Here is a 22891-nt window from a genome sequence, read left to right on the forward strand (position 1 = left end):
GCTGCCCGCACCTCCTCGAGCCGCAGGAATTGGCTCAGTTTTTTATTTAATTGATTCCTTCCCTCTCTGGCAGTTACGAGTTAGATCTTGTCATGAGAGGAGTGTTAATATAAAAGATTAAATTCAGCCTAAACCAAACACAGCCTTTTAACGTGGGGATCTGCCTCTCCAATACACTGTAATTTGAGATTCCGAGGGGCATTCCTTTCACCTCCCATAACTCAAAATCAAGCGGTTCTGGTGGGGTCAGCTCTGAGCAGAGAACAGGATCCTGCAGGACGCAGCAATGGGAGTTCCACTGCTGACATTCCTCTGGCTAAGGTTTTGCCAATCAGGACTGCATATTTAGTTTTGAATCGGCTTAAAAACTAAATTAAAGCAGAACAAAGAGAATAGGACCATTAATGACTGTCTTGCCCTGGTTTTAGATTTTTTTTTCTTTAACCGGATAAGCTAAATCTAAGCAAAAGCTGAAGAGTTTATCAGCCAGTGCCAACACCTCCCCCTCAAGTTTAAAATCTTGCCTTTGATTGTATTCTGATATAAGTAAAACCTTGGTCAGCAAAGAAATGCCTCCACCGAAGCCAAAGGGCCCAGGCCCCCACAGCTGCCCCAGGAGGGCCTCGTTCAACAACAGGGGGACAGAAAACAGCTTCCAGGGGCAAAGAATAGGACAAAACCTGCCCCCGCTGCCCCCCCGCCCCGGGCTGCTGCGGGTGCTGAAGTGCCCGGAGGAGGCGCGGGCCGGGCACCGCAAGGCGCCTCCTGCCCCCGCCAGCCCGCTGCGGCCGGCCCTCGGGCAGGCGGAGCGGGACCCGGCTGCCGCTGAACGCGGCGGAGGCTCCGGCGCCCCTCACGGCCGCTCGGTCCAGGCCAGCCCGCGGGCGGGCGGCGTGGCGAGGGGACGCGGCGTGCGGCGGGGGCAGGCGGCGGGGCGGGGAGGCGAGGGGGCGGGCGGGGGAGGGGGGTGTCCTGCCGCGCAGGCCGGGACTGGCGGGCTCGGTGACGGCGGCAGGTGCTCCGCGCCGACCGCCACAACGCGCCTGCGGGCTCCTTCCGCGAAGTTTGCGGGCGGGAGGAGGAGGGGAGCCGCGGCGGGACTGCAGCAGCCGGGCTGGAAATGCCCCTGAGGAGCCTCCTGCGAACCGCGGGGCTGCGGCAGCGCCGCTGAAGCCCGCGCTGGCCGCCCGCCGGGGCGCCGCTTCCTCCGGGGAAGGAAGGGACCGAGCCGGCCGCTCTGCGGCTGTGCCGCCCCCGCGGGGCTCGCCTCTTCCAGGGGTCCCGCTCCGGCTCCGGGCGTTTGCCCTTTCCTGCCACCGGCGCCGCGGAGTGCGGTCCTGCGTGCCCCGCTCCCGGCCACGCCGCCCCCCCGCGCCGGCCGGGCAGGTCGGTGCCCGCTGCCGCCGCCGGAGCCCGCCGCAGCCCCGCACGGCTGCATGCCCGCCGCGGTCTCGGCACGTCTGGATTCGCTGGAGTCCTGGGCCTTCCATGCGCTGCTGGTGCTGCCCTATATGTTTTACGTGGGCTTGTTCTTTGTCAACGTGCTGATCCTGTACTATGCCTTCCTGATGGAGTACATCGTTCTCAATGTAGGCATCGTCTTCCTGCCGGAGGATATGGACCAGGCTCTGGTGGATCTGGGGGTGCTCTCCGACCCTGGCTCCGTGCTCTACGAGACGGACAGCGAGCTGGATGTCTTTGATGGCTACTTGGAGTGACGCCCCGGGGCGCTCCGAAGCGGCTGCGGGGTGACGCCGCCCGGCCCGGGGCTGGGGCCGGGTGTCCCGGCATGGCCGTGGCCCGGGGACCGCCGCGGCCCCGGGATGCCCTCGCTGCGGCTCGGCTCCTTCTGCGCAGCATCTTCCCTCCCGAGTGCCCCCGCCCCCGGTGCAGCGGCGAGGCGGGGGGCCGGCACCCGCCGCCGCCGCCGGGCAGGGCCGCGGACACGCACTGGGCTCGCAAGGGAAGTAAGTCACCTCCTCGGGCTCCTCCCGGGCAGCGGCTCCCGGCGCCGCTCCGCCCGCCCTTCCCCGCGCGGGCCCGCCGTGCCCCGGCGCGGCCGCCCGCCCGTCCCGCCACCCGTCCCGCGGAGGTGGCGGCAGGGCGGGGCACGGCCCTCCCGGGGCAGCGCGGCGGCAGGGGCAGGCAGCGGGGACACACACACCGCCCCAGCTCCCAGCACGGGCGAGCTCTGCGGGCAGAGGGCGGGGGCGCTGCTCCCCGCCGGGCAGAGCCCGGGGCCGGGGGGGCCGCGCCGTGACCTCCGCTGCGCAGCGAGGAGCGTGGCATTCCCCGAGGACTAATGTCACCGCTCGGAGCCCCTGCCGCGGTTGCGCTAGGTGTTACGCTTACGGCTGGGCAACAACTTTGCAAATCCGGTCTTGAAAGCAGCTCCGACTCTGAATGAACACCCAGGCTAATACTTACTAAAATTCAGAGACCATACTCGAGCCGGAAACACATCTCGATCAGGTGCCCTTTAAAACCTCTGTCTTGGATAATAAGAAACCGACCCAGCTCACCGTTCTTCTCATGTTATTCGCAGCACGAGGGTTTGCTTGATCAATTTATTATTGTAGTTTTGAGTGATACTAAAACTCTGGAAATATTGTAGGGATTTAGCATTTTAAAACACTGAAATGCAACTGGGAAGAAAATCACTATTTCTAGCTAGGACTTTCTGTGCCAAATGTATGTTAATGAAAACATTCACAGTTTAAATTAAAATGTGTTAGCAAATCTGCCAGTAGAATTTTTAGCAAAATATTGTCTGTAAATTTGAAAATCAGTTCAGGATACCTTTTTATTTTCTATTTGAAATTATGGAAATAGCAAATTCTGTTGTAAGGTTACAAACATAACCTTGGTGAACATACTATACAAATAGCATTTAATATCAAGCTATTTTAGTCAGTCTTCCAGTTTAAAAAAAACCCCAAGCCTTTCCTGTAGTGCTGTCTTTCATACAGGTTGAAACTATCTCCTAAATATTTCTATTCAGTTTCCATATAAAGCAATAGTAGGTGATTTTGGTCAATAGTTTAGAAGGAAAAATTAGAAATTTTTGCTGTTGGAGTAACACTGATGGCACAAACACAGTTGAACAAGGCTTGGTCAAAGGCAGATGGGAGCATAAAAAGCAGTGGGAAACGTTGTTGCTACTGAAGAAATCCCACTGCATATAGTTACTGCAAATGAAAGTGTCCATGCCAACATTTGGTGGTCCATCCCAAGCAGCTGGATTAGAATCACTTCTGCTAGAACAGAAGGTCTGGAGCAGAACTAAGCATCCCACAAAGCACTATTGGCTGCTTTTGTGGCTGTCTCCTCCTCTCCCTTTTCAGCTGGGTAAATAACACACATGCTCTGTATCCCAGGAAAGAAATTCATAAAAACTAATGGAAATTTAAGCAAAGTCTTTGGTGAAAGAGACTTTGGCAAAATCTCATCTCTCACAAAGCCCTAGCCATTTTTTGCCCCCAAATACCTTTCCCCAAACCCCAAATCTTATTACTCCAACACCATCTAATACCGGGATTAAAAAGATCTTTTTAATCGCTTTTTTGCTGACTAGGATTTGTCACGATGGGTCGCATCTAGTTTTCAGGAAGACCTAGGAGAACAACAGACGTAATTTTCCTCAGTGGATTTTCCCTACTACACAAACACATAGTTTGATAGGGCACAATTCTGTTCAGTGTAGATAAATGGGCTTCTTAAAATTTTCCTTTATATTAATAGGATAAGCAGCTCTGCAAACTTTTTGATATTCTAACTGTAAAACCATGTCACCTCCATATGTAGAAATAAAAATGCAGAGGTCTCCACAAAGCTCAGAAGTAAGTCTTAGTCTATATCCACCTTGAGCTAATGGAGCTCTGTACAGGTACCAGCTCCAGCCTTGACCCTTTAATTTGGAAGTTGTCATGTTAGGTGGTGGACTCCACTGAGAGTGAAATCACAAATCCCTGAAATTAGATTATTAGAGAGAAAAAAATATACTATTACTGTGCTTCATCTATTTATATATTTAATTATATGTATATATGCAGCAACAAGGCCACAAATTGCATAATTATTTAGCTATCAGGCAAAAACTCAGCATGTCACCATGAAAAGGAGTTTGTTAATATCCTGGTTACAGGTTTCTTCACTGTTCTGTGCCATTCCTCCTCACCAGTTCCCTAGCAAGGCAGGCAGAGGAGGGCCCTAATTTGGAGCTGTGTTTTCTGCTTCAGGAGCAGAAGTAAGGCACTGAATGGGAAGATTCAAATCCCTTCGGTGCCTAGCCTGCAGTGACCTGAGTTCTGTGCGAGCGTTACCTGTGCTCTCCACAGGCCTAGGAAGGCTACTCACCTGCCCTGTTCCCTTAGACCTAGAAGTGCTCAGGATTCACAAGGCACTGCAGGAAGAATGGGGCTCAGTTTTACCAGCAGAGATGAAAAATACATAGGCATGCTCTTTGCATTAAATATAAGTGTTCTTCATGTGACTCACCAATGATTACTGAGAACAACTAAAAAGCTATGATTAGCCTTAGCTGAAACCTTGCATGTGCTCCTTGCATTTAGAAAGCGATGCCTTGCACCCAAGAGGTGAGTGGCATGCATGACAGGAAAACAAAGGGGGGAAATCCCAAGAGGCGATTCTGCAAAATGTGGAAAGGCTAATTTAGATGTAAAAATAAAAGGGCGTGTGAATCAGAAAAGCTCTGTTCTCTTTTGCAGCAAAACTCTCACTTGAATAAACTCAATAGGAACAAAATTATGTCCAGGTTTCTGAGCATAGTTGGTGGCAGAGATTGAAGGTAGACAGCTAAGCAGCTCAAAGCTTCCCCTCCCATTCAAATGGAGAAATCCATCTGTGTAAACTGAGCAGAATTGAGCTTGCTCATGTTATCTACTGTTTTAGTGTGAGTGTGCCAGGTTCTTTATCATATTTGAAGTCCCCTGGAATAAGGTGATATGACTGTTCTCCTTGTACTTTCTTAAAATCAGATGTGACTCATCATGAAGTACTCTAATCAGAAAGAAAATGAGCAAAAGTAATAAATAATGAAAACGGAATAGGAAATGCTGGATTTGTTTAATCTTACAGTACAAGCATTACCTGTATTTTTTCATCAGGGTGAATTATGATGAACGTCTTCAGTGAGCAGAATCCAGCACTCAAAAACTTGTGACTCAGCACTTCTACTGAACGCCAGCATCTAAACCTGAATCAAAGAAATAGCTTCACTCACTAGCTCATCAATATAGTGCCAATTAGAAATTCAGGCTCAGTGTCTGTGAGAGACAGCATGGCCCAGTGGAGAGGGAAATAAGCATGCTGGACTCCTTCCTCTGTCTGCCACTGATGTCTTCTGTGAGCTTAACTCACTCATGCCTCCGTTCCATAAAGGAACAGATCAGAAGAATGTTATCACTAGCAGAGTCAGGATAAATGCATCAGAATCCACCTCCTGACTTCTTCCTTTTCAGACTCTGAATCTTGAAAATAATGAGTACAGTGATCTGTTACTTATTTTACCCTGCCATTTTTCACTATGCTCTTCCCTTATTTGTAGAAATCTCCCTGTAAAAAAAAAAAAAGGTGGCTTGTTGACTCCATGATACAGATGAGTCAGCTATTTTATATGAGTTATAGTAACAACAGGATTAAGGGCAATAGCTGTGATTTTTAGAACTGTGTTTTGAATTCTTAGATGTTATTAAAATTAATAGAAGTTGAGTTCTCAAGCTCACCTGATAGCTCTGCTTTAAAGATATTTCTGTACTCTGACTTTTAAGAGGATTTCCATCCTAGATGGAATGAAGACAAAATCGTGGTTAACTGATGAACGGTCCATACAGGCTCATAAACCACAGCCACAGACTGTCCAGTCCTAAGTGATTTTCTACCAAATGCATTCATTTATATAATGCAAAGAGAGGAGGCAAATTTTAAAAAAAAAGTTTTCCAAAAGCTGCTGTTAATAACGTGAATTAAAATGAGGCATAGAAAATAAAGAGGTGTTCAATTTAGGATAGAAAAAGTTCAGGCCTGAGTATTTCATATGTTAAAAGCACCAGCCACAAGTGATTTAAAAGAATAATTTAAAAACATTAAATTTTGTGGTTCTTCCCTACAAAAATGAAGCTTACTGTAATCAACTTGCTTCAGTAGGTGGCAATAGCAAATTAAACTGTCAAAGGAATTAAGAAATTAATCCAATTTAATTCTTCATGTTTGTTTCTTCTGGAGAAGGGGCAAAGTGACACTATAGTTCATCCAGCAACTAGCAATCCTAAAATAGAAGAAAAGAATAATTTAGAGACATTGAGTTTGTATGTCTGTCCAGTCCAACTCTGCATTTGTCCCTTTGTAATGATTCTAGTTTATAGGGAGTACGACCATCCCAAAGAATTAAATAGTGCACAGAAGTGGCTAAATCTTTCCATTTCTTCAGGGAAATTGTCAAGCTGTCTTTCTTTTCCCAGCTGAGTTTTAGTACTTTGGCCACAAACTTGGGACAAAAATAGCTGAATAGTTTGAATGACACTCTCTGAGGACACAAACATGTTTCTAATATATGTGATAAGAAGGGTAAAGCAGCCATATATGGAAAATAACAGTATAATGGAAAATGATGACGTGCACTAAATGATCTATTACTGGGTAAAGCTCTAGTTCAGTTAATAGACTTAAGGCTATATGCTCTTTGAAGGCTTTCTCTTTATCCAGAAAAAAAGACCCGAGGCTTGCTCAGACAGTAGAGCCCAAATAGGCCATGAGATCTGAAACACACTCTTGCAGAAAGTCAGGAAACAGAAAGCAGGCAATGTCAGGATACGAAACAGAGTCACCGTGTTTCCTTTGGTCCAGCCTGAATTGTGAAGAACAATAACTTCACAGACAGAATTAACAGAAATACCATGACTGAGTTTCTTCTTCTAATGCTAGAGTTACGCTATAATAGCCATACTCTTAAATGCTTACAGGTGTCTTTTAGGCTATTAGAAGACTATAGTTCTGAGATTTTAAAAATATTTGCCACCTTTTCATTTTCCATTTTTTTTAAATTTTTAAGTTTTCTGTTAATAATTAGGTTCACATGAAATTTGAAGGACAGACTTTTAATCAGCTGAATAGAAAGGCAAGATTGAATATCCTGGTCAATTGTATCATTCACACCCCATTTAATATCTGCCACTACAAATTACAGTCTTGGACTAGCAGCCCTACAGCAGTATTTGAAACTTCCATTAGACAGCTTTATACTTTGCTTTGGAGGCCCAGTACATTTTGCTGTGCTATTTATAAGTCAGCCTAGAATTTGATCTACAGTGCAGAACACTAACAATCTCCCTGAGCTGTCTGCTGTAGATCAAAGTTTTTAGTTCAACTTGGAAAGCAAACAGATAAACGTCACACGAATAACCTGTTAGAGCTGCTGTTTCCCCTTTTCTTATTCTCAGTTTAAGAGACAGGGTTTTGAGCATATGATTATTGTTAGCAGGACATTGTATCTGATAGACATTTGACAGAAATACCTCACTGGACACAAAAATGCTTCTTGTTTCTGACCTAGCATCTACAGTAAATGGCACACAAGAACATATGGAATGTCAGGATGAGTCGGACCATGATCACCCAGCCAAAGGCAGAAGTTCTGCCTCTGACAGGGGCAGGGGATGCTTTCTGGGAGAGCACATGACCCTGACCAAAATCTACAGTCTGGTCTCTTTGTACTTTCCAGAATCCACAATGGTAGAATAAGGGATGTTGGAGGGTGCATTGCTGCCCAGCCCTTTAGCAAATGTCTTTCAAACCCACCACCTTTTGCCCACTCAGTGTTACGAAATCCTTCTGGAGTTCCTTGCAATCAGTACGGCATCTAAATACCTGAAAGAGCTTATTTTCTGTAGTCTTGAAGATTTCTCTATTCACTCTCTTCTCTGGGTCACTAATGGTGACGTTGAATAAAAATTGGTCCCTGGTATACCCTGCTACTGACTTGTTTCCTACCAAGTCTTATTCTTTGCTTCCAACCTTTTAATTTGCTTTCAATCCATAGAAGAACCTTCCCCCCAGTACTGTGTCATTCAGGTTCCCGTAACACCTTTGCTAATACCATATTCCTCCATCTGTCCATGCTCATGCAGAACATGTGACCATCGCATTTCATTCTTCATTCAGACTCCTCAGAGATTCTGTTACACCTTCTGCACCTGAAATGGTGGCAGCCCTCTTGCCTCAGGACCCCTTGTGCCAGACAACCTGACATACGATCTGCTGAGCATCTGCTCCAGGCATGGAAAGCAAAGAACAGGGAGAGGCTGTGTTTTGCCCTGCAGTGCAGCAAGTGCCTTTTCGTAGAGCTCCGTGCTTAAAGCAGATCTGTTAGCAGGGCTGTTGTGGCTTTGTACCACAAACTCCCTTCCCATTATACAACAGGATTAGCACTTTTACTGTAGGGTCCCCTGCCTCTCCACGCTGCGCTGGAGGGCTGTGACACCTATAAAGGGGAAGGAGGGAAGAGCTGTCTGTCCTTCCAGATACTTGCTCCACACAGCACAGATGATCTCCTGAGCTGTGGCAGCCAGGGGACCTGCTCTTGGTCTTCTGTACCTCAACTCTTCTTCAACACAGATTCATCCCCTCTCAGAGCTGCACTGTTCTACACTATTAATTAGTCATCTGTAAGATCACAAGACCAAATAGTCACTAGTGCCCGGTAACTTCATAATCCACAGCTCTGGTTCTGCTTAAAGAAGGCTTCTCAGCCTTGTGTTTACTTCTGATGATAGTAAAAAATCACCTTTTAACAGCTGTTAGATATTTTGACCCAGTGAAGGCAAATTAGATAAACTGGGATAAAGCAATATAACAGTAATTTAGTCTGCTCAGTAAGATCAAGAAGTTACCCCAACATGTTATTTAATTCCATAACTACTTACCAGTGGATCCAAAATGCTTTGAACAAAGTGACTCTAAAGAAGAAAAAGTGACAAAAATCAGAGGCTATGTCAAACATAGGCAATACATAATTAACACAGTTATACTAAAAATAGCAACAGTCTAATGAATGGTATCTGGTTAAGAAAATATAGCCAGTTCAAAAACCAGTTTTAATAGGTAGGTCTAATGATATCAAACTTCACATGAAATAGGCTATCCTGCTGTATTTTACAGCTGGTTGTACTCAAGAGCAACCCTTACTAATTGATGTGATAGACTGTGGTTGACAGCTTATTCTCATACCCCTCACACTAATATCCTCCGTGCCTCTGTTAAAATTACACTAAGGACTAATGTGCTCTGACAATTACAGGAACTGTTACGTTGATTTCTCTGAAAAGTTGTTCGGGCCTTTACTTCTCAAATTATTATCCATAGTCACAAAACATTCTGATTTTTTTTTGTTTTTTATTTTTAAAAGACCTCAATGGCATGGTGCTATATTTAATATACACAGTGACTTCTCTGTTCGTTTTAAGTATAGAGGATTACTCTGTGTTTATGTTTTTTCTTTTAAACAGATTCATTAAATACCTGAAATGGACTATGACCACAGTAATGGATCAAGTCATGCAAAGAAACTATACTCTGAAATATAGAGATGAAAAGGAGGACAAGGGGACAACAAGAAGAATTGTCATCAGACCTTCTCAGTTGTGACTTTTCTCCATGGTCATTGCCTCTTGAGTGTGCACTAACTGCAGTGATTCATGCACCATACTGGGCTTCCATAGGTAATTCTGAGATGGACCGTATGAACAAATAATATAAGCTATGTTCTATTATAACAGAAAATCAAGATGTTACTCAGATTTGATAAACTTTTGAATAAATATCATGTCACCCGAATGGACATGCTCTACATACTGCTTAAGCAAGTTTTACAATTATACATTGAAAACTCTACCAGCCAGTAGTTCAAAGACAGTGCTCTCTCAGGGGAAAATATGCAGGAGTGACTGCAAGGGTGTTCTGTTCAGGGCAGTATTACGGCAAGAACTGTGCTAGTAAGATATTTTATTTAAATTGTGAGTTTTGAAATAGATCAGAGAGTGAATTTTATATGTCAGGTGGATTCATTATCTAACACAGGATACTTTGCAGATTGTTTAAGCTTATGTTCCTATGTACAGATGTGAAAGCAATACAATAAAGACTGACCTTTTCCATGAAAAAGTTAAGCAGTCATGTGTTGGACTTGTTCTTTTTCAGTTTGAATGGAAAATAATTTAAATATGCTTTCCAGGAAATTCCAGTTTTCCTACAGGTACCTACAAGTAGTTCCAGATTGTTGAGATGGCCAGCACGTAGGAAATTCTTCTCAGGAACAGCTGCTTAAAAAATCAGACCTGAACTGAAACACCAGGAACTGTGCACTGTGGCGGGGGGGGCAGGGAGCCCACCTGTTATTCAGGGCAGGTAGTGTACTGGTTTTGTCTTATTATATTTTTTAGAAAAGTCTAATTTTTGTAACTGTGCAGTTGTTAAGCCGAGGTGGCGTATCAAGAACATTTCGTATAAAGCAGAACTGGAAACACTTCTCCTGAACGCTCTCTGTGCATTATGTCTGTCCTCTGCAATGTGTGTCTCTACCATTTGCTCCCAGCTCGGGCAAAAGAGTCACAGCAGACAGTGTCGGGAGTCTTCTGACAGCTGGTATGAGGGAACAAGAGGGTGACGGTTTAGGTCCCCCTTGAAACAATGACAAAGAAACTTGCATGTCAAAATCTCTTTTCATGGTGCTCTCAATGGGTTGCACTTAAACGGCATTTTGTAACTCCTGGTGCAGTAGAAATTAGCTCCCAGTCCCCAAAATTCTGTGCCCCAAATGCAATTTTCAGCTGCTCCTGCAAGACCTGAAGCACTGTCATTGAACTAAGCAGCTTTTCTTCAAGAGAGGTTCCATCAGATACAGTTTGGGACCTTAAAACACTGACAAGTGCTCTGTTCCATACATTCCCTGGCCTGCCATTCAGGGATGGAGTCACTTAGGATGTAATATTCTAACATGTAAAGATACATTTAGGGAACTAAATCCCCATGTAGGCACCTATATAAAGACTAGCCAATTTGAAAAACTTGTTAAGTTTGTGTTCACATGCCCAACACAAGAAAGGCTGATTTTTGCTACTGAAGGCAGCATTCCTGCTGCCTGTATAATTAGAAATTCATACTGTTCACAGAGACTGCTTACACTAATTTTTCAGGGTCACATGTAAGCCATTTTAAGAACATGGTTCAGATTGTCATTATAGGTACTTACTGCAGTATCTACCAGTTTGTAATCATTTCCCTGCAGTGGGTTTATGCCACACGATGCACAGATCAAGCAATACAAATTCCACCAAGTAATTCACCTTGGAGATTTTGAATCTTAGATCAAGATTTCTGACTTCTCAGAACAGCTCAGCTTCATACATTTAAACCATGGGGAGAGCACTCAGATTACAAGATCTGACTACCATCATAACACAAACTTTAGCCTTTTAACAAGGCTTCTTTGACAACAAAAAGAGCATGGGCATAAAGAGAGTAGCATTTTTCTCATCCTGAAAGATGTTTCGAACACAGATTTGATCAGAACAGCTTTTTTAGGGTAGCCAGTGAATTCAGTCCTCCCTACATAAGGCACTCATTTGACAAAAGCATTTTGGATGAGCTTTGTGTCACAGAATATCCAGACTTTGAACCCTGATTAATTTTAGAACTTTTTAACTGCAAAAAGTCTGAAAGGATGAAAAAAACCCTTTTTGTTGTTATTAGAAGGTGTCTTCAGTCAGCACTTTCATATTTTCTAATTCTGGATTTACAGTCTGTAGTTGGCATTTCAAGATCCCATTGCCAGTTAAGAAAGAATTATTTCTCCATTTCCAGACCAGTGAACTGGTAAGTGCCAGCAGGACCAACCTGTCTCCCTCACACACAGTGCTTTCTGTTACCCTACAGTGCGAAGCCCTGAGCACATCATTATGTTCAGAAGACAGCAGTGGTTTCATAGTGCTTCTGAGAGAAAAATCAAAATAATTTTCAACAGGTACTACAAGCTTCTGTAAAAAGGAATACTCACTTTTATTAATACTTTAAAAAAGATGCATAAACACAACCAGAACACTGTATCACAATTTACAATCTGTACATTATAAACATACATCTCCCACTAACTCATAGAAAGAGAACAGCAGTATACCAAACATGATTTTATCAGTCCAGACAGGGTCCTGTAACATTCAGCTGCCTGTGTAATATTCAGCACATTCTCAGATTTAGTCACAGGGAAGTGTAGCTGCAGAATATGTCCCTAAAGGGCATTTGTCATCCAAAGCTTAGTTAAAGGAAGCCAAAACAAGGGCTCACCATGGATCTGCGTGGCTGGAGTGCCGCAGGCTGATGGGAATATCACACAAGATTTGGCTCAAACTACCTCCCATTCAAGCCGCTGGAAGAGGGGACTGTAAATGAGATTTTTTTTTCCATGACTCTGGCTAGAGTTTGGCTGGAGAGAAGAACCATGCAGATAGTTAAGAAAAATATCACCTTCTAGTTATATTCTCCGTAGAGTTTTTCCACCTTGCTCTCTTGTACCATTTCGTTCACATACTATGTCCAGTTCCCTGCTTTCCTTTGATTAACAGAAACAACAAACCAGACCTTCCTTCCATCCTTCCTTCTTTCTTTAACTTGTCTACTCTCCATTCCTGCTGTCAAGATTCAGCAGGCACTGAAGTTTTAGCAGAGAAGTATAATTTGCTGGAAAGAACATAAAGATTGTCGTTTTGAAATGTTTAAATTGGGGACTTTTTTAAAACCAAGTAACAGAGTATTTGAGAGGTTAGTTAGATTCTAGTTTGCATAGATCCTTGGGTCAGTATTGTCAGTGCTTCCTAGCAGAAGAGATTTCAAAGAGGTTGTTGAGCTGACCCTGAGCTAACCGTGAAGTAGAGATCTCCCTTCCCAATTTGTGGCATATCGAATATTCCTAACTTTGTCCATCCCTTCTTCTGTCTACAGACTGTATCTGGACAAGGAGCCAGAATGATAGTCCTGACAGCTGTCTCTGTAGGATTATAAGTTCTCTCCATATTCACAGAGCTGAAATAAAAGAAAAAAGAAGACAATTGTTTTGCTCTATCAGTCAGCAGGATCAGTATTTGGCCCACATATCACTGAGACCAGCAGCACAGACCCATGATAATGCTTTGAAATATGTTATAGTCTGCCATTGCCTAGTTATTCATAACTCTGTAAAAGAAGGCCACATAAACCACACGCTGTGATTTCACTGTGAAGTAGAAAATCGATGCTTGTACATTTATGCTGCCACCTGCAAGTGAAAACTAAATCCCAATCCAGGTATATGAATTTAAAGTTCTCATCTGAGACAGTAAAAACCTTTGAAGACTGTCACTTCAAAGATTTTTGTGCAATAAACTGAAGCTATTTGTATGCATTTGAATTTCTGTGATAATGTCACAAAAATTCTTAATAGTTTTCCAGTTTTAGTTCCTTTCTTCTTTCTTCTTTTTTTTTTCCAATCTTTTTGAAGGATTTTATAAGAGAGTGATAGAAAGTATCTTTCTACCCCTTAAGACAGCATTGGTGATTAGCATCAAGAGCCACTTCTAGATTATCACGGATAATCTTACAGAATCAGACTGTTTTGTAAGACTGGTAATTCTTACTTATGCTCCCGACCCTAATGCTTCAGATCAGTCCAGACAGACAGGTGAAATCTGTAACACTGAGCTTTAGAAGTCCAGAAATAATCAAACCAAATTTGATCGCAGTTACCACTTGCGCCATGAAACAATTAGATTTGATCTGCCACTACTTCAGATGTTGCAGGTCCAGCAGCTTGCAGTCTACTCTTTGATGAACTGATGATGGAATTTTGTACTATCAATATCCTGGTGATTCCTGGTCACCTTTAGTGGTGATCACAATATCCAGATGCTCTTTTCATCTTTGAAACTTGATGTTGCTTAACTCTTTATCACTTCAGTAGAAACACAACTGGGTCTTTGAATAGCATTTTAAATGACCCTTAAAAAATTTGAACTCCATCATCCACCCACTTCAAGCATCACTCAGAAGCTTAAATTGGCTTTTTTTTTTCATTTTGCCACTATCATGAAAATCAGCCACCAATTCATAAAGCAGTAAGAAGATAAGAAAATACAGAGGACACCTTCCTCTCTTCTTTATGTTACCTGTGAAATGATGAAAACAGAATATTAGATGTAGGCCCATCAGCTTAATCACCATTAACATCACCAAAACTATATATTTGATGTGCTCTGAAAACAGACGACAGTGACTGGTAGATGCTGGATATTTCAAGTCTGAGAGACAGGATCTAGACTTCCTGCTGCTACTTATCCTCAGTGCTAATGAAGAAGAAGGTTTCCTCACATACTCAGATACTACACTGCTGTGGTAGCCGGTGCCAAAGGCACGTGCCTCAGACATGAGAGAACAGCAGTGGAGGGAGATGCAAAGGGTTGTTTATGCAGAGCTACATTAAACACATCTTTTGCTTGGTGTGAAAGCTGGCCAGTCTCCAAGAATCACTGACTTTGACAGAGCAGAGCTCTCTACCACTGCCTGCCATTACTCTGTGTCCAGAGGAAAACCAAGGTCATCTGGGAGCTGACCTATATGTTCAGAGACTCTTACAGGTGCTCCCCTTGGATGACAGATACAGGAGGTTAGAGAAAGCTTTGCTTTTCTAAGGTTTCCTGGCAGTGTTCATACCCCTAATGTCTTCTTTCAAAGAGTTAGTTGTACTGTAGGCTAATAAGAATCACTACAATTTTTCACCGCCGCTATATAAAGCTAGTCTGTGAAGCTGGAACAGCACCTGAGTCTTCCACAACCTGTAGCCTGATTAGTGCCATATATATAGCTCTGTCTACATCGGGTGATTAGTGCACTGACAGCAAGAGTCATGCAAAAGCTTGGCTCACTGCATGGTTTAGGGAGCCACTGGCAACTGCAGCCATTGCCAGGATGATTCAAACCACAGCTCAAGCAGCTGGCGATCACTGCGATGTGTTTTTGCTATCCGAAAGAAAACTGGAGGGCATCTGGTGTCTGGCTTGACTCTGGCTTCTCATTCTTCACTGGGATCATTTCATTGATGCATCTTGCGTAATTTTTTTTAAGAGCAAGAGGAAGCACATGGCAGAAAATTGGGAGCAGAAATCCTACACAAACCCCTAACTTCCCATGTCTGCTGCAGCTCCTTCAGTCCAAGAGCACGAGGGCAGTCAGATCCCAGTGACCATCAGCAAACTGTTAGCAAATTGCTAACAATGCAATTATTTCAAGGATCCTTGAAACTCTGCATGCAGAATCAATGAAGTAAAAGTGGCTGCCAGTGGCTAAACTGTGCAAACCAGACTGAGAACAAGGACTGTAGGAACCAATGGTTTGCTCTGAGTACAGCATAGGCACAGCTTCACAGTGAGACAAGCAGCTGCTAAGGATTTGTATGAAACAAAGGGAAAATGAAAGGACTTACTAAATATGAACACAATGCAATCTCTAAGGGGTACAGAACTCATCTTTAAACACGAGAAGTACACAGAGCTATTTAGCTTTCTGCAACAAAAAAGAGAAGGTAAGCAGGCCAGCTGCCAGTCACTGCACTGGGCTGAGCTAGGAGTCCTGGAAGTCCATTCTTGTTGATGCAGCTCTTGCAGTCTGCTAGCACTGGTGCCAGGGAGATGGGGATTGCAAGGTGAGTGGGGGGAAAGGGGCCCCGATGTGATATTATCTGTGCCACTCCAGGGAAACATCTCTTTACTTAGCCATGTACACATTGATGCTGTTACTGTGCCTGCTGCCAGTGAGACCAGAATCAACAGCCGCCACAGAAACAAATCTTGCTGTCTCAGGGAGCCAGGGTTTATGTTACCTTCATGGGAACATCTGAATCTACACACTGATCCTAGAGTCCAGCTGCTGAAGGTGTTCAAGAACTCCATAGGGAATGGTGGGATTCCACATCCTGTAAGGGCAAATTCAGAAAGGAACAAGATTTTAAGAAGCGTAATTTGCTTCACAGATTTTTTTGGGTGTGTTTGGTATGTTTGTGTTTTGGGGGATTTTTTCTGGTTTTGTTTTGTTTTGTTTTTTAAAAAAGTTGTCTTTCCCTTTTGAATATCATCCTATAAAAGTATTTAAGCTATGGAACAAATGAAAATGCATTTTCATTTAGAAGAAAGCAGTTCACTCCTCCACAACCTGGCTGACTCTGGTTGCAGGACACACTACAGTCCCGTCTCTATAACTGTTCTTTAGTTTTCTATCAAACTACTTTCCCCTGAATGTGTACTGGCAGCTTCAGTCTATTTAACTTCTAATGATGGCTGCTCATTGTTTATCCTTCAGATGCAAGTCCTGCATCACAGAGTAGGTCAGGTACTCTGGGAGGGTAAAAGATTAACAAAGGGGGGGCTCAGTGTAAACTATGCTTAAGGCAGGACAAGCTGGCTCACCTGGGATGATTGGGAATTAATGCAGCTGAAAACAGAGTCAACATTTTTAACATTTTTTTACTTTTTTTACTACCTTTGTATTTTGCTGATGTCCTTTTTTGTGCCTCTTATAAATCTGGCAAATACAGAAGACAGTTTTAGCATGAATTCTAACCCAATTTACAGATGAAGATACAGCGAACATCATATCAAGAGACTTACACCAAGTTCTTTATATGGGGACATTTTCGTAGGCTGTCAGTCAGCTGCTGGGCTCCCACACCAGTTATTTTGTTATACTGAACACTGAGGAAAAAAAACTTTGTTAATTCAGATCACATCACGTAGCTGTTTAATCAAACATTTCATGCAAAAATCAAAAATATTATACAGGCTTATTTCCAGATCGGGCAAGAAAGAAAAAGAAACAGAACAAAATAAATCCTTGATTCAAAACACCTGTAATAAAATACTCAAAAGGTCAAATGTGAACTTTATTAAGTTAGTTCATATGAGGGATTCCTTATTCTATGTACCTGAGGTCCTTCTCCAACTCCCCATGACCCTTTTCTCCCATCTTAAAAATGATTTTTTATTTTTTTATGGTGAACTGCTTCTTAATCCTTTCTAGCCACTGACTATCTGGACTCTGCATAAGCACATTTTCCCTGTGAAATTTCCCTGAAATTTTCTTCCTCCATTTCTCTCTCCTCTACCCCAAGCACAGAAGATTTGAATTTTCAGTATCTGAGGAAGTAAGCTTTCCTGGGCCATCTCAAAAGTTCGCATACTCACTCCAGCACTCTTAAAGATGCCATCGCAGGAAGAACTTTCGCAAGATTTTCTGCTCCAAAATCACAAATGCTATTATTGTATAAGCTGCGGAAAACCAAACCGGTATAGTCACAACTAAATAATGGATAACGTAAGCAGACTATATATTAGATCAAGGAATTTCTGATATGGTTGGTGTATCTTAACTTTCAATTTATCCTTATCTATTTGCAGTTAATATTTAAAACAGTTTCTTATTTTCTGTATCAAGGAAGGCAAATGGCCACGTCCCTTCTTCAGCTAGCACAGCTACAGCAAAAATAGCTCTAGATTCTTAATGAATAATGAGAACATTTCTGTCTACATTAGATCAAATTAAAAATCTGCAAGAAAATAAAGTTCTAAGATTTGGGGCACAGCATTCAAAAGATTTCCACATGAGCAAATTATTCCAGAATTGCACACCACGGTTTCTTGCATTCCCTACTGAGACATGTCACTCAGGCCTATGCCAGACATTTTAATAAAGTGGGATGGACCACTGGTCCCATATCAGCAAACACACACCACCTCATTGCCGGCTGAGGACTTAGCACTGCGCTTAGCAAGCTCCGCATAAGCTTGCAGTAGATCATGCCCCTGGGTGCATGTTTGTACAGGGTATTATTCATAAGTGGGTATTATGGATTAGATTTAAAAATCAGTACAGTCCTCATTATATTCTGAGATATTGTTATGTATGTCTACACTGGGTCATACATTTCTCTCCTCTCTAAAGGCTTTATGCAAGAATGAAGTCAAAAGTTTGGCTGCTGCACATTGTACGTATTTGTTCGATGTTCAGTAATTTCTGACAGAGATAGCAAAGTATGTTGTATGAAACAACTGAACAGGATACAACTACTTACCTTAGTGTCTTTAATGAAGACAAGAAAGGAAGAGCTGTAGCTAGTTTCTCCGCACCCACATCTGTTATCTTATTCTGTGATAAACTACAGTGAGATTGCTTTGTTAGTTGAGCACATATATTCTAATTTATTACAATGTGAGGAAAATTAATTTTTGATGTCTTTTATTATATAATTTGGACAGTCTGTTTGGACCAAATGCAACGAAAAAGACAAGTTATGCGCCCTGAAGGAAAATGAGGAAATGCCATAGGATTAACCTATTTCTCTAACGAATGTACAGATTAAGTATGTCCACAGACTCATAGGTCTTCCATGCCCATAGGTTAGTTGTGCCCATAATTGTTAACACACAGTCCCTGTAGGCTCTAGGTTTAATCTATTTCTTTTCAAAATTTCCCAGAACTGTTAACCTTGCACTTACTTTAATGTTTCCAGTGATGTCAGGGTTGGAAAGACTTCAGATAGACTCTCTGCTCCTTCATCTCCTATGCCATTTTCACTCAGAGCATCAAGGCTGGGTGACGACAAAGAGAGAATTAACTTCCTTTTAATCTAAATTTTTGTGGTTTATTCACCTCAGAGACCACTCTATCTATCTTGAGAAGCTCCTTCTCTGCAGTAGCCTCAATCAGCAAGAAGCATCACACAAATTACAGCTTGTCTAATAAGCAGTTTTCTGCTTCCCAAATTTATAGCCTAAGAATTTTTTTACTAGTTGGATGGCTTGACCCATTTCCTTTGATATGCAAGATTATTAAAATAGTTATGAAATAGCTGTGTTCCAGCTATGCTGAAATGAGATTTCCTGTGCACACAGAAATACAGAACTGACAAAATCCAGCAGATGCTCTAAATTCCTGCCTAAGCAGCTCCTTCTCCAGATAGGGAGTACTAGAAATGAAGTTTTTCCTCATTCAGGCATCCAGATGGAAGGTGTTTTAGATAGTCATAATTTTAGATACTGGATCCCCTTCTAATCTGACAGACAACACTGGGATTCGTTGGACTCATTCCAATTTTGGAGCGTTATTGTTTTCTCCAAATATCATGAAAAGGCCAGATACAATACAGACAAACAGGCAGTGGGCTGAGCCAGTAATGCCAATGGCCCTCTCAAACCCTAGTAATCTTTCCACAGAGATGACAGCAAAATATTGACTATTGTTACTACAATTGTTTCTAGCTTAAAGAAAATTAAAATTCAGAAACAGCTGGTTTGTCATGGATACAAGAGAACAAACAGTGACTGGAGTTCTAATAACCCTATTTCTAATACTGTTCCTGGTAAAGGAAGGGACAAAGACTTTGTCAAAATACATGGGCAGAACAAAACCAGGTACTAGCTGAGTATGGCTTTTTTATATCTTTTATATGAATCAAATCCACAAAACTCAATCTCTTACAAGTTCTACCGGAAGTTCAGGATGTTTGTTGACATCAGAAGGTGCACAGCACCGGCACAAAGACTGAAGCTAAAGCTCAAATTTAGCACTGCTTCTGGTTCAGGAGGGAGACTGTTCTCTCCTGGGGCAGACATGACTGTAAGTCCCTCAAAAACCTCATCATGAGGGAGCCTGGTGTTTGGGCACGTTATGGAGCTTGAATGAAGGAATAAGTAATCCACAGGCAGTCTTGATCAGTGTCGTGGCAAGAAGGGGCACCCAGTGGGGCTCTGTAGTAAACCCTTCCCACAAGCTTTTAACCACTGTGGAACATACAGGAAAGTGGCTGAAGGGGTATTGAACAAACCACTATCAAGTGTCTTAAGGGAGGATGAAGAGCGCTAGCTTTTAGTCTGCTGTTATTTTCTCTGAATGTTTTTGTTGTTCAGTCTGTTCAAAGCAAGTAGTCTTGTTGGAAAATAAAATGTTTCTTGGATACATGAGCTCCCCTATCATCAAGGGCTGCTGACGAGCAGCATTAGCAAAGTTAATCTTTGCACTACTCACTCTAAATGCTGAAGGGATGGAAATGCTGCAAGAATTTCCACGAGTTTTAGGAATCCCTGAAGGCCACACACTGGACCCAGTCTGGAAGAAAATAAATATAGACATGCAGCAGTTTTTTCACATGCTCAGAAACAGCAAAAGTTAGGAATTTTTAAGTTGTCCCCCTGCAACCCTAAAGGCAGGCTAGTTTACACTCCTCAGAAGCAGACATCCCCAACAATCTGCAGCAAGGATTTCTGCTTTGAAGCTTCCAGATGAGGACCCCACAGGGCTAAGGTAAGACAGAGCAGAGCTGCTTGCACAGAGCAGCTGTACAGGCATTTGCCCCTTTTTTTTGCTCTTTGCAAGACTCATCTCATTTGTTTTAGATTCCTGTATTTCTCTTATTTTTCTATTTTTTCAGATTTTTCATTCTAAGTATTATAATCTTGATAACTGAGATGAAAAAAATATTATCTTCCCCCCCCCCCCCAACTATTAGCAATTCAGAATAACTTAAGATCAATATGTTACTGCAGCTTAAAGCATAAATTGAACTTTAATATTCCAGCTCCAAGCATTTGTCCCTCAGATGCTAACCTCTTATTTGGAGTTTTCTTGGTACCAGAACAAGTTCAGCCTAATTAAAAGAATCAGAATTTTAACCAAAAATGTAAAATAAAGGGAAAGTTGGAGTGGAAACAAGAAGAGAAAGTGGCATAAAATCAGAAGTGATGTCAAGCATAGCAGTTCCAGACCGGGTCAGATGTGAAAAGCAGGAAAGAGATGAAGACCTGATGAAAGTTCTCCACTGCACTGGTGCAATTTCTGACCAAATTCATTCACAGACTATGGCAGGATATTTTAAGCAATACAATATCCTTGGAGGCTGCTTACAGTTTTTGGGAAAAAAGAAACATTATTACACCTCATTTTTTAAAGTCAGTGTTTCCAGGTTGATCTTCCTTCCCACAGCCTCCTCCTAGAGAAGCTGATGCATTATGGTCTAGACAAGTGGTCTGTGGGTGGGTGGGGAACTGGCTGCCAGGCCCCACCTGGAGGGTGGAGGTAAATAGCTCCTTTTCAAACTGGCAACCTGTCACAAGTGGGGTCCCCCAGGGATCCATATTGGGCCCAATGCTGTTAAATATCTTCATAAGTGATCTGGGTGATGGGATCAGGTGTACCCTGATGAAGTTTTCTGATGATACCAAACTGAGTGGGGAAGGGGACACTTCAGAAGGGAGAGCCACCCTGCAGGAAGACCTGGCTGGGCTGGAAGAGGGGGCTAACAAGAAGCTTATGAAGTTCAACAAGGACAAGTGTGATCTGGTGACAGGGAGCTAAGCTGTAGTAAAATCAGGCAAAATTTATAAAACCCTGTTGATGTGTGTCACTGCAGTAGCCAGAAATTATGTTTTTTAAGTTTTGGCCATGACTTATTAAATCTAGTTGAGAAAAGCAAAATAGCAATAAATGCAATTTACTTTATAGTTTACCATATACATCAGTTCAATGGCTGTAGCTAATATCACTGACTCTTCCTAGTCTTAAATGTAATCATATATCAATCAACAGAGAGATACATCACTTACGCAAATTCTAGTTTTCTGAGGTTTTTGATGGCTGGAATTTCATAGCTTCTGCAACCAGATGAATCTTGCACGCTGAATAAATCACAGTAGAACCAGAGTATGATAAATATTTTAGCAACCAAAACAGTGATTTAAAAATAATTTCTTATTAAACTTTTACAGGAGATAAACCACTGCTGCATTAACTGAGGAACCAGGAAACTTCAGAATAACTTCTGCTCCAACCCTTCTTCATCTGATTAATCTCAATCTGATAACTGCCTTTCATAGTGCAGACGTTTGCTCTTTTTCCAATAAAACTCAAAAATATATTATTGTAAATTAAGTATTTTCTGACAAATACAAAACTTATTTTGTGTATATTTTAATCAAAATACCCTGCCCGTGTTAAAATGGAAGTCACTATTTTTATTTAAAAAAACCCCAACCAAAATACTTTATTTATGCATGCTTTGAATTGCAACCAATCCCCTAGCCACATCACGAGCAGGGATGAGACACAGGGTTTATAGATCACATAACACAAGCTTTTACCTCCTGAGCTAAAGGACTGACTCAGGTCATTTGTGACCAGTGCAAAACAAGCCTTCATTTATGGCCCAGGTGCTACAGGGGGGAAAAATCGGTTAGCCCAAGTTATGTAAAGGAAAGCAATTTGAAGATAGTATACTCAGAGATTAAAAAGAAATCTGAAGAAAAAAAATGACAGCTAGCTTTTCTATTGGCAGTTTTGATAAACAATCCGCATGGTGCTATCATTGCTCCTCCCTGCCATGACAACCACCACACATCGGGGTAGGAGAACACTCTGAGATAATAAAACAGCTTGCACTGCCTTAGTTACTTCTCCTTTGGACAAGCAGGACTCCATTCTCCAGCAGTGTCAGCGAGCCCCCATTTTCTTAAATTGCTAGTATAATAAAAGGACTTTTGATCATAAAGGAGCCTACCAATTAACCATCTTCTCCTGCATCTCTACAATGTCTGAAAGGTCACTGATGTCTTTCATTGTCTTTGCCTTAAAGGGATCAAGAACAAATTTCTCTGTTGATGCTCTCAGCAGTTCGTAGTCTTTTGTCTGTTCTAAAGATTTCCAGAGCCTGACTGTATCACTGAGAGAGGCCCTGTGAAGTGACAAAACACATGAAACCAACAGATATGACTGCTGTTGTTGCATAGAAGTGTCATCTACATACAGTCCTATG

At 42.5% G+C, this 22891-nt stretch overlaps 2 protein-coding genes across 4 annotated transcripts in view; one reads left to right on the forward strand and one right to left on the reverse strand.

Annotated features, from left to right (window-relative positions):
* Positions 1 to 978: 978 nt before the first annotated feature.
* On the forward strand, positions 979 to 10181 carry DEXI (Dexi homolog). Its single transcript, XM_074885903.1, has 2 exons — positions 979 to 1967; positions 9522 to 10181. The coding sequence occupies exon 1, from the start codon at positions 1437 to 1439 to the stop codon at positions 1716 to 1718; it is 282 nt and encodes a 93-aa protein (XP_074742004.1). The 5' UTR covers positions 979 to 1436; the 3' UTR covers positions 1719 to 1967; positions 9522 to 10181.
* Positions 10182 to 12045: 1864 nt separating this feature from the next.
* CIITA (class II major histocompatibility complex transactivator) overlaps positions 12046 to 22891 on the reverse strand; it is a 49692-nt gene continuing 38846 nt past the window's right edge. For 2 of the 3 annotated variants that reach the window (XM_074886411.1, XM_074886412.1), the window contains 9 exons: positions 22637 to 22810; positions 21687 to 21758; positions 20113 to 20193; positions 18585 to 18677; positions 18161 to 18244; positions 17274 to 17357; positions 16701 to 16784; positions 15917 to 16009; positions 12046 to 14207 (listed from right to left, as the gene is read on the reverse strand). In XM_074886411.1, the coding sequence (XP_074742512.1) occupies positions 15937 to 16009; positions 16701 to 16784; positions 17274 to 17357; positions 18161 to 18244; positions 18585 to 18677; positions 20113 to 20193; positions 21687 to 21758; positions 22637 to 22810 (745 nt within the window). In that variant the 3' untranslated portion in view covers positions 12046 to 14207; positions 15917 to 15936. Of the gene's footprint in view, positions 14208 to 15916; positions 16010 to 16572; positions 16615 to 16700; positions 16785 to 17273; positions 17358 to 18160; positions 18245 to 18584; positions 18678 to 20112; positions 20194 to 21686; positions 21759 to 22636; positions 22811 to 22891 lie in introns of all 3 variants that reach the window. The other variant, XM_074886410.1, reaches the window with a different exon arrangement.

Source organism: Strix uralensis, chromosome 16 (genome assembly GCF_047716275.1).
Source record: "Strix uralensis isolate ZFMK-TIS-50842 chromosome 16, bStrUra1, whole genome shotgun sequence".
Lineage (NCBI taxonomy): Eukaryota > Metazoa > Chordata > Aves > Strigiformes > Strigidae > Strix > Strix uralensis.

Bases quoted from the DNA above. Each gene is read 5' to 3' on its own strand.
- DEXI (XM_074885903.1), top strand. From the start codon at position 1,437: ATGCCCGCCGCGGTCTCGGCACGTCTGGATTCGCTGGAGTCCTGGGCC.